General features: G+C 41.9%; 1 protein-coding gene across 6 annotated transcripts in view; it reads right to left on the minus strand.

Annotated features, from left to right (window-relative positions):
* ZPBP (zona pellucida binding protein) overlaps window positions 1-12,088 on the minus strand; it is a 174,077-nt gene that overhangs the window by 154,019 nt on the left and 7,970 nt on the right. For 5 of the 6 annotated variants that reach the window (XM_070727173.1, XM_070727176.1, XM_070727172.1 and 2 more), the window contains exon 2: window positions 2,138-2,200. The exons of the other annotated variant lie outside the window; for it this stretch is intronic. In XM_070727173.1, coding sequence (XP_070583274.1) covers window positions 2,138-2,200 — 63 coding nt within the window. The remainder of the gene's footprint in view (window positions 1-2,137; window positions 2,201-12,088) is intronic. 6 annotated transcript variants of the gene reach the window in all.

Genomic DNA, 12,088 nt, shown 5'->3' on the forward strand with positions numbered 1-12,088 from the left:
TCTCTTGCTATGTCTCTCTCTCTCTTTCTCTGTCTCTCTTGCTGTTTCACTTTCTCTCTCTCTCTCTCTTTCTCTCTCTTTCTCTCTCTCTGTGTCTCTCTTTCTCTGTCTCTCTGTCTCTCTCTGCCTCTCTTGCTATGTCTCTCTTTCTCTCTCTCTTTCTCTGTCTCTCTCTGTGTCTCTCTTTCTCTGCCTCTCTTGCTATGTCTCTCTTTCTGTCTCTCTCTCTCTTTCTGTCTCTCTCTTGCTATGTCTCTCTTTCTTTCTCTCTCTCTCTCTGCCTCTCTTGCTATGTCTCTCTCTCTTTCTGTCTCTCTTGCTGTTTCTCTTTTTCTCTCTCTCTGCCTCTCTTGCTATGTCTCTTTCTGTCTCTCTTTCTCTGTCTCTCTCTGTCTCTCTTACTATGTCTCTCTTGCTATGTCTCTCTTTCTCTCTCTCTCTTTCTCTGTCTCTCTCTCTCTGCCTCTCTTGCTATGTCTCTCTTTCTTTCTCTTTCTCTGCCTCTCTTGCTATGTCTCTCTTTCTCTCTCTCTCTATCTCTCTTGCTATGTCTCTCTTTCTCTCTCTCTCTCTGTCTCTCTCTCTCTCTCTCTCTCTCTCTGTCTCTCTTTCTCTCTCTGTCTCCCTTGCAGGACGTCCAATCACCACCGTCAGTGCCTCCACCCTGGAGCTCCCTCTCACCGCCGACATCTCCCCGCGACTGCCTGGGGCCGCTGCAGCTGGCACCCTCCCGCTCCCACTGCCAGTGCCCTGCCATCGGGTCCCAAAGGACATTGGTTGCCGCCCCCCGCCAGGGAAGCTCCAGCTGGGTGGGGCGCTGCCGGTGCCTCCGCCCTGGAGCTCTTGCCACCGCCATCCCCCGGCTACTACCTGGTGCCGCTGCTGATGGCACCCTCCTGCTCTCGCTGCCGGTGCCCTCCCGCCGGGCTCCAAAGGACCCTTGCCGCCGACGCCAGGGAAGCTCCAGCTGGGCGGGTTGCTGCCGGTGCCGGTATCTCCGACCTGGAGCTCCCACTCGCAACTGTTCACCGGCTACTGCCCGATGCCGCTGTTGCCGGCGCTCTCCTGCTGGGCCCCAAAGGAAGGCGGGGAAAAGGAGGCGTAAAGAATGAAGCTCTCCTTTTTCCTGCCTTCCTTCTTTGGGGCCCAGCAGGAGAGCGCCGGCAACAGCGGCATCGGGCAGTAGTCGGGGGACAGTTGCGAGTGGGAGCTCCAGGTCGGAGGTACCGGCACTGGCAGCACCCCGCCCAGCTGGAGCTTCCCTAGGAGCTTTGCGGCACACTGGTTGGGAAACGCTGCACTATAGCAATGTTTTTCTTTTAATATTCACCAGATGCATTCAAGAAGTTTTTTATCCTTGCTTTTGTGTATATCAATGGAGTGATGGAGATTTCTTACATACAAAGCATCTGCTCCTCTTCTTTTTTGGAATCTGTTCCTTATTACAGGTAGTCCTTAATCTATAGCCATTCATTTAGTGACTGTTCAAAATTACAATATTGTTTTTCACACTTACATTGAAGCATCCCCATGGTCACATGATCAAAATGCAGATGCTTGGCAACTGGTTCATATTTATAATGGTTGCAGTGTCCTGGGGTCACGTGATTACCTTTTGCAACCTCGTGATAAGTAAAGTTAATGGGAAAACCAGAGTCACTTAATAACCATGATATTAATTTAATAACAGTCATTCACTTAACAACTGTGCTAAGAAAGGTCATAAAGTGGGGCAAAATCACTTAACTGTCTTGCTTAGCAATAGAAATTTGGGGCTCAGTTATGGTTGTAAGTCAAGGACTACCTGTACATTACTATTAACTGCATTAATCATAGTAAATAGGTTTCAAAAAATCAGGAAAAGAAACCAACAATATAAATCAAGGTATTACTGTATATGGTGACATCTTTAGTTTAACCATTAACCAGTCTGTTAATGTTAGTTTAATATGATTTGTGTTTTCTTGATTTGTTTCACTTCTCATAGAAAATAACGAAAGAGAGTAAAGGAATGGCATTAACATTCCTGTGGCATGAACTGTATATTTCATTTCAAGGCAAAATACGAACATGGGAATAGAGCCAATCCTGAAAACTTCACATTTGTTTGAAAGAATCTAGAGCATTTACTATATACCTGGTAAATTTGTTGATCCCACAACTTTTGTTGCATGATGATTTATTCTAGTAGAAGAATGAACTGTTAAGAAAGGAAAAAAATAATATAAATCCAAATGTTAGAAAAATAACTAGTATACAAATGATTATTGATTAATCAGAAAAAATAACAGATCAAAGCAACCACTTTATGCACAATTTCAATAATACAAAATGAAGTGGCCATATTCAAACAATAATGCAAAGCCTTTAAAAATATATGAAGGAACTGGCAGATATGATCTGACAATCACTGAACTATATCTTTCAAAGATCCTGGAGCACCAGGGAACTGCCAGAATCCTAGAAAAGGATGCAGTTGCCATCTTCAAAAAAGGGGAAAAAAAGATTCAGGAAACTATAGACCTATCTGCCTGACCTCAAACTCTGGGAAGATTCTGGACAAATCTACGGAGAGGGGCGGCATACAAATCTAATAAATAATAATAATAATGACGATGATGATGATGATGATATAATAATAATGATATAATAATAATAATAATAATAATAATAATAAGTGAACAACTAGAGGCAAACAAAATAAGCAAAAGCCAAAATGAGTTTGTCAAAACCAGATCATGATAGACAAATCTTACTGCAGTCTTCGACAAAATGACAAAAGTAGTGAAGAAGAACAACACTATGGATATAATTTACTTGGACTTCAGTAAGACATTTGATAAAGTAGATCATTTGATAAGATAGAAAAAATTTGGTTAGACAGTATCATCTCCAAATGGATTCATAACTGGCTGACCAACCACACTCAACGTGTAGTTGTCGATGGAACAGGGAGGGAAGTATGCAATGGGGTATACCACAGCTCTGTTCTAGGCCCAGTACTCTTCAATATCTTCATCAATGATTATGGTAAGGAGGTAAATCAGAAACGCCTCAAATTTGCAGACAATACCATGCTGGCAAGAATAGCCAAACACTTCAGAAGAGAGGCTTAAGATTCAGAAGGATCTTTACAAACTCAAACATTGGGTACTATCTAACAAAATGAAATTCAATAGTAAAGAAAGGAGTAGGGGCGACAAAAGCAGAACTATAAGAAACAGGCTGGAAATGCAAATTAAAATAAACAAAAATAAGGTAAGAAAACACCTATCAGCTCTAGACAAATTCAAATCATTGGATTCTGATGGATTACATCCCAGTGATCTGAGAGAACTGGCAAACTCTGAATCGTCGACATATATATATATATATATTCAATTTCAATTTCAAATTCAGCTTAAACATGTGACACACACACACACACACATAGTGTGTGTGTGTGTGTGTGTGTGTGTGTGTGTGTGTGTGTGTATATATATATATATATATATATATATATATATATATATATATATATATATATATATATATATATCAGTGGTCGACAAAGTTGTTCAGAATCTAGGAGCCAGCCAAAAAATTTAGGAGCCAGAATTTTTTTTAAGCAAACTTGGTTTTTAATTTAACAAAAAAAACATTATAAACGTTATAAACAACATTTTACTTTTAAAGATAATAAATATTATATTTTGATATTTTAGATTTTAGGCAACATTCTAGTGTTTTTCACTTTGCGTTTTGTGGCCATGAACATGCCTTGTGATTTTAGAGCTGAAGTACCAGTGGTCCACAGCCTTGGCAGGATCAAACGCCTTCACAGATGGCCCATTCATGGTGATCATAAACAAGTCACTTAAACTTTCTTCTTGCATCCTTGATCTGAATTTATTTTTGACCATGTTCATCAAACTAAATCCTCTTTCACAACATGAGGTTGAGACAGGGAGCACCGCTACAATCGACAACAGGTTTCCCAGAACTGGAAATCTCTCGGTGTTGGAGAGTGCCAAATCCAGAAGCTCACACAGTTTCTTTCCTTTTCCAAGGACCTTAAACTCATACCACTCATTGAGGAGTGAGTGAATGCATTGGTCATCACTTTCAGGTGGAGATAGCTGTTTACGAAAATGATGAGCCAATGCAGTAATCTCAACCACACCGTAGTCTTGCAATGTTGTTCCTGCTGGCCAGGCAAAGGTGTCAAACACTGCGGTGGATCTTTCAATATTTATATCACTTAGAAATCGCACTGTCAAGTATTTAACTGCATGATTAATTAAATTAGCTTTTTCCTGCTGAATTGATGCAGCTACAGTGTTGCTCAGTCCATGTAGCTGTACATTTTGAAACAGTCCTTGAAGAGATGTTCCTGAGACAAATCTGGCCTCATGTTGTTTTGGTGCATCTCTAAGTGAATTGATTGTTGAAATTGTGCTTTTCACATGCAACTCAATTGTGCTTAAAAAAAGCTCTTCCCTTTGAAATATAAGTGACAAGTTTTTAAGAATTTCCAGATAGTCCAGTAGAAAATGGAGCATGTGAACAAATTTAAAATCTGTGAGCTTTCTCAGTAAACCATGGGCAGCTGCAGAGGCACTGTCTTTTTCCGCAGCCACACTTTCTAGGTGGATTGTCACGCATTTCCAGTCTTTGACAAGTGCAGACAGAGCACCGACTTTGCTTGCTACCCATCTGACATTATGCAAGTATTGGAATTTCAGAATTGTAAGCTGCAGGTTTTCTGCTACTTGCTTCAGCTGTCGCATTCTCTTAGGTGAGTATTGATAAAATTGGTAGAGTTTCTTTAAAATAGAGTCAAGGTCATCAATTAATTTAGCTTGTTTTACTGAACTTAATACACTTAAGTTCAATCGGTGTGCAACACAGTGAATGCCAATTAAATGACTGATGTTTTGGCGTATTTTCTGCACCAAGCCATTTTCGGTCCCAATCATGCTGGCAGCACCATCTGTACCAATGGCAATCAAGTGACTTGAAGAAAGCCAGCCTACAAGACCAAGTGTTCTAAGTTCTTCTGTGAGCGCTTCTAAATATCCATCTGCAGTAGCCATTTCAAGAGGAGAAACAGAAAGAAATACTTCTTTGACCCTGTTGTCCTTGATGTACCTGACATACAGAATCAGTTGTTCAACCCCTGCTTTGTCAGTTGAGCCATCTAGCATCAAGCTGACATATTTTGCCTCTTTGAGCTCACTGATTAGGTTTTTCCTGATTATTTCTGCAATATGGGAAATTAATTCTTTGCATCTTTTATCGTTTGCATATTCCTGTCGCACAGCACTCCCTAATTTCTCCGTCAACTCTAGCAACCCTTCAAAATCTGTGAAAGGTCTGTTGTTTTTGGCAATATAATAGGCCACATTAAATAGAATGGTCATATGTTTAAACATGTCTTCATCCATTTTCCTTATACAAGCAGCCAATGGAGTAGCTTCTGGAGCCAACGCTGCATGTGTAGCCTCCACACAATTTAGATGCTGGAGAGACTTTGCGTGCTTTTTGAAGGTTTCAAGTTTAAAGGGTCCTGAAAATCCTTTTACGATCCTAGATGCTTGGTCAGCAATGCCAGGGAAGGAAGCACAAATCTCGCATATAGCTATACCAGTTGTATGGTCAAATTTAAGCCATGCGAGTTCTTTACACCACTCTTGCCTAAATCTCCTGGGTCCAGCAGTTTGACAACGGCTTGTTGATGGGGACTCCTCTGCTGGTGGGTCTTCTCTTGTTTCTTCAGTTACCTGTTGCCCGGCACTTTCTACCTGTTGCACTGCGCTTTCAAGAGAGGTCTTTGTAAAGAACTGTGTCATTTTCAGTTGCTTTTCATTTTCTGGTATTCTCTCTGTTGCTCTGCGCTTCATTTTTTTCCTGAACCCAGAAAAGAAAAAAAAATGTGCACTTTGCTCTGCTATGCCAATTATAACTTACACATGAACTCTTTACCCTTCTTTGTCCGAGTGGACGAGGCAGTACTCCGGCTTCGTTCTCCTGGCGGCACCCGACTTTGTTCTTCCAGCAGCACTCCGCAGTCCGCCATATAGTACTGGTAATGGGATACACTGTGAATATACTGCCATATAGTAACCATATAATTACAGCATATACTGTGTATATACTGCTATACCCTACTTACAAAAAGATTTAGCAATGTAGGAAACTCCATTCAGTGGTGGTCCAGCAGGATAGGGTCTCTCAGCACTTCTAGAGAAGATTAAAAATCAATCTGCCTTATTATCCATGTATTTTATTTTCTAACCATAAGAAGTTTCAAATCCTTTTTTGTAGGAACAACACTTTTCTAAATCAATGAAACAACATACTCACCTACTCAGCGGTGAGCTGCGATGTCCAGCGACGTCTTGCAAGATTCCCTGCATGTCCTGGTTCAGCTCCGGGAGGTGAATGAATGAACTGCCTGCGATGCGCGCTCACAGAAGCCGCGCATGCGCAGTAGGGTGCAGAGGCTGCGGTCGCAATCTTTCCGGCGCTTATCTGCTCTGGAAAGATGACGTCAGTGCAGGGGGCAGGGAACAGCTGCGGTCATGCGCGCTAGGCGCGCATGACCGTTCCACACAGTGCTTAAAGGGAACCTGTCACCTGCAAAAATCATGTTAAAGTGGGTGCAGTAGCGTGTTAGTGATGCGCTATGCATCACTAACACGCTAGTCCTAGGAAAATCCGTGCAGTAGATCCCCCCAAAACAGTACTGCGGCCTCATTGAACGCGGCCGGGGAGGGGGGATGGTGGGGCACACACTGTATGTACATATAGACCCCCTCACACACGGCGTCTCCCCGGGGAGCACGGCCTTTGTATGTACTTACACAGGTAGCGGGAGATGAGAACGGGCCCCCGGCCACAGCGATCCTTCCCCCGTAACCCAACTCTCCCTGTCCAGTCCCGGAGCATAAGGGGGGCGGAGCAAAGTGGGGAAGGCGGCCTGAGCGATACTGTCCCTGCTTCCTCCGATTGGATGACTCCGTGCAGGAGGTGGGATTGGATTGAGAGTAATATTTTTTCTTCTCAACTCCTCAAGCACCAGGCAACATTTTCTAGGCGCCAGACAACATTTTCTAGGCGCCACTGGCGACCAGGCGCCTGGGTTTGTCGATCCCAGATATATATATATATATATATATATATATATATATATATATATATATATATATATATATATATATATATATATGTGAATGATGAGGCAGCAGCCATCTCGATCACCGGAACATAGAAACTTTAATAAAACCACTTAGCTTTCGTTAGCGTGCTGCTAACTTCGTCAGAGTTTTTAAAATGCCGTGGGAGACAAACATCTTTATAAAGCATTACTCAGTCTGCTCATTGCCCGCGTCACGGGGCCACACGCGGGCAATGAGCAGACTGAGTAATGCTTTATAAAGATGTTTGTCTCCCACGGCATTTTAAAAACTCTGACGAAGTTAGCAGCACGCTAACGAAAGCTAAGTGGTTTTATTAAAGTTTCTATGTTCCGGTGATCGAGATGGCTGCTGCCTCATCATTCACGTATGTACCTGGAACTCGCATTTTTAGGACTATTCTTGATATATATATATATATGTAGATTGTTCTGAGTTCGGGTTTTGCCCTGTGTAATATTTTGCATGTTTATGCGACGTTTCGGTGAAATCACATCCACCATCATCAGGCTGAAGTTTCCAAGCTTCGTGCTGTTGTAAAATTTTACAACAGCACGAAGCTTGGAAACTTCAGCCTGATGATGGTGGATGTGATTTCACCGAAACGTCGCATAAACATGCAAAATATTACACAGGGCAAAACCCGAACTCAGAACAATCTACATACATATACCCGTGAAAATTTACGAAAACAAATATATATATATATATATATATATATATATATATATATATATATATATATATATACACATATATATATATGTCAAGAATAGTCCTAAAAATGCGAGTTCCAGGTATATGTGTGAATGATGAGGCAGCAGCCATCTCGATCACCGGAACATAGAAACTTTAATAAAACCACTTAGCTTTCGTTAGCGTGCTGCTAACTTCGTCAGAGTATTAAAATGCCATGGGAGACAATCACCTTTATAAAGCATTATTCAGTCTGCTCATTGCCCGCGTCATAGGGCCACACCCTTCCCTCCCCTCTGCGGCAAGCCTAATTGTGGGCTTGCTCATGCTGGCTAAAGGGGGATCTACCACTTTTACTCGTGTCTGTTGCCTCTTTCCCTCCCCAAGGGAGGAGGTGGAGTTATGAGGCAATACTTCGGAGGTGTTCGGTATTACTTTTCCCCCCCCATTATCGTTGTTACTTTCTATAGTGGTACATGTCTGCTCTTGCAATTTTTTTGCCCATGCCCTCGTCTTAGGTCTGCACTGTTCTAATCCCCCCTTGTCCCCTGTGTTGGAACTGCATTGTGCCCCTCCCCTTCTACCTCCATGTTGCTCCAGTATGTTCCCTTGCTTCCCGTTGGGGGTTGCTCTACCCTCATTTAGCTGGTTTCTATGCTCGGCCTGGGGAATTCTGTTAGGGGCTTTATCCAATCCTAATGACCTATCCCCTTTAAGTCGTTGCTGGTGCCTTAAAGCCTGGTATGCCGATGGCATATCAATATGTCTATTTAAAGAATTTTCATTAGAGAACCAGGCTTCTTTTAGGAGGCGACCTCCCTTGGTTTCATCTCGCGCCAGAATCTCAGTTCCCTGGAAATCGAAGCCATGATCCTGCTCCTCCATGTGTATCCAAATCTGGGAACGCTGTTCATGACGTCGGACCGCCAATTTGTGTTCGTGTATACGAGTTCTCAATCTTTTTGCCGTTTCCCCCACATAGTGGTGTGCACAATTATTGCAGTTTATACGGTAAATTACCGAGGAGGACTCCTCCTTCACTAAGGTTTCCTTCGGGCGCATTACTGATTTTCTCAAAGTTTGATCTGGCTTATGCGCTACTTTGACCCCGTGGGGTGCCAGTATGCGTGCGGCTGTTTCGGATACCCCTTGTATGTATGGGAGTACCCTCCACGCTGATGTTTCATTTGCGCTTTCAGTAGGTTGCCGGAGTCTGGGTGTGACGCACCGTTGGATAAAATCTCTCGAGTAGCCATGACGTATACAAGTTTGATAAAGATACGCTCGTTCTTTTTGTTTGGCTGCCCATGTGCTACAGTGAGTTTTTATCCTGTTAAATAATGTCCGTATACAACTGACTTTATGTGCGTTGGGGTGATTGCTTTCGTTGTGTAACATGCGGTCCGTGTTGGTGGTCTTCCGGTATACCTCTGTGTTGATGCTTCCATCTGGGTTCCGGTTAATCTGTACATCTAGAAAGGCCAGTTTACTGTTGGCCTCCTCCTCCACCGTAAACTGAATGTCCGGATATATGGAATTAAGAATTCCCATAAACCTGATTTTATCCCGTTGTTTAATAATGGTAAACGTGTCGTCGACGTAGCGTGTCCAGAACTTGGGCTTATATATTTCCATGGCTTCTCTTTCCAATTGCTGGAGAACTGCTTCTGCAATCACGCCTGAAATTGGGGATCCCATCGGCGTGCCCTTTATTTGTTCGTATATCTGGCCGTTGAATGTAAAGTATGTTTTTAGGCAGAATTTTAATAGTTGGATGAGGTCATCCGTGCCGAGGGCCTTACAGTGTTTTGGTTCTGTTGTTGCCAACAAATTGTTAATGGTTTGGATTGCTAGATCCTGGGGGATAGATGTAAATAGTGAAATCACGTCGAATGATACCATTACCTCATCTTCCTCCACCACCACCCCTTTAAGCTGTTCTAAAAAGTCTGTAGCCGAACGTACGGTGGTGGTGGTCCCTTCAACCAGCCATTGTAGTTGGCCATGTAGCCATTTGGCCAAACCAAATGTAGGGGTGCCACGGAGAGAAACAATGGGGCGTAAGGGTACCTCCGCCTTATGAATTTTAGGCAAGCCATAGAATCGTGCCATGGCTGAATCTTTCGGACGGATCCTTCTTAACGCTTCCTCATCCAATTTGCCTTGTCTCTTAAGTTTATCCACCATTTTGTTAATTTGGTTTTTGAATGATACCATGGGGTCTTTATCAAGAAGTTGGTAAGCACTCCTGTCATTAAGAAGGTTGTGGGCTTTACTGTTATAATCTACCCTATCCATAATTACAGTTGCCCTACCTTTATCTGCTGGTAGCACCACGATCGAATTGTCCTTCCTTAATTCTTGGAGGGCTGATGTTTGTGATGTTGACAAAGTCTTACATGGTTTATGATTAGCGAGGAGTCCTGTTAGACGTTGCCTAATGGAGTTCTTTGTTTCCTCCGTGGTTTCGATCTGATGGATGGTTGATTCCAAAGCTGCCGCAAAGTCAACCACCCTAGCATCAGTCAAGTTGAAGCCAGCATCCCGTTGTAAGGTCCAGGTCTGAGTGTCTGTAAGAGCTTTTGAAGACAGATTATGCACCAACGTTTTCTCTGTCTGGTGGATCCTGCGTGCACATAGTAGCTCTGCCTTTTTCTTGAGCGTGTTGAATTTGTGCCTGCGTGCTTCCCATGATAGTTGGAGTATCCTGTGGTTTAGGGTGCTGAAGCAAGTGTTTGTCAATATCTTGTAACACTGTATGCGGCACCGTTCAATGGTTGTCGTTTGTGCGTTGATCTGCCTATGACAGTTGTTAATCATGGCATATAGCATTCTGGTCTGGAACTGGCGAACCGCTGCGCGTCCCTCCGGTGTATTAACTGCGGGTCTTTTTTGTAGCGATCTAGGTGGTAAGCCGTTCCGGATACAGCTGTGAAGGAAGGCCAGTTTTTCATAGTTGGCTTGCCGCAGAGGGGAGGGAAGGGTGTGGCCCTATGACGCGGGCAATGAGCAGACTGAATAATGCTTTATAAAGGTGATTGTCTCCCATGGCATTTTAATACTCTGACGAAGTTAGCAGCACGCTAACGAAAGCTAAGTGGTTTTATTAAAGTTTCTATGTTCCGGTGATCGAGATGGCTGCTGCCTCATCATTCACACACACACACACACACACACACACACACACACACACACACACATATATATATATATATATATATATATATATATATATATTCTTAGAGGACTGGAAAAGAGCTGATGTTATTCCCATCTTCAAAAAAGGAAAAAAATGGATGTAGGAAACTGCAAACCAGTCAAGAGTCTTGAAAAAGATAATCAAGCAACAAATCTGAAAACCTAGAAGGAAGCAAAGTTATAACCGGGACACAGGTTTGTCAAAAACATATCATGCTAAACAAATCTAGACAAATTAAAAATAACTTGAGAACAATTATAAATACCCTAGAATATTACGAACAACACCCTGAAAAACAAATGTCACTCATATTCCTTGATTCCTTGAAGCATTTGATAATGTAAATTGGACCGTCATGAAAATACAATTAAATAAGATGAATGTGGGAACCAAATTTTTTAATATAGTTGATGCCATTTATGCTAATCAATCAGCAAAAATCATAATAAACAAAGAACAAACAGGAAGATTAGAAATACAAAGAGGAGTTAGACAAGGCTGCCCTATATCACCATTACTATTCATTTTAACATTGGAAACTTTACTAATAAAAATAAGAACAGAAAATGAAAAGGCATGAAAATTAAAAAAGAAACATATAAAATTCAAGCCTTCGCTGAGGATGTGGTTTTCATAATAGAAGACCCTTTGACGTCAATCTCAAAACTAATAGACAATTGAAGATTATGGGATAGTAGCAGGTTTGAAAATCAATAAGGAAAAGACACAAATACTTATAAAAAATATGACAGATCAACAGACAAAACATTTTGAAAATTTAACAAATATGAAAATAACAAAAAAGATAAAATACTTAGGTATTTGGATTACCTCCAAAGTTATGTCTCTAAAAAATGATAATTATATAAAACTCTTTGGGCAAATTAAAAAAGACCTGGAAATATGGAATAACATGGATAAAAGAATGGCTAACCCTGGAGAATAGAAGATTACTAAATTTAGAGGGTCATGACTTAATGCTAGGCTGGCATGCCTTCGTATGGTATGAAAAGTC

Source organism: Erythrolamprus reginae, chromosome Z (genome assembly GCF_031021105.1).
Source record: "Erythrolamprus reginae isolate rEryReg1 chromosome Z, rEryReg1.hap1, whole genome shotgun sequence".
In the NCBI taxonomy this organism is placed as follows: domain Eukaryota; kingdom Metazoa; phylum Chordata; class Lepidosauria; order Squamata; family Dipsadidae; genus Erythrolamprus; species Erythrolamprus reginae.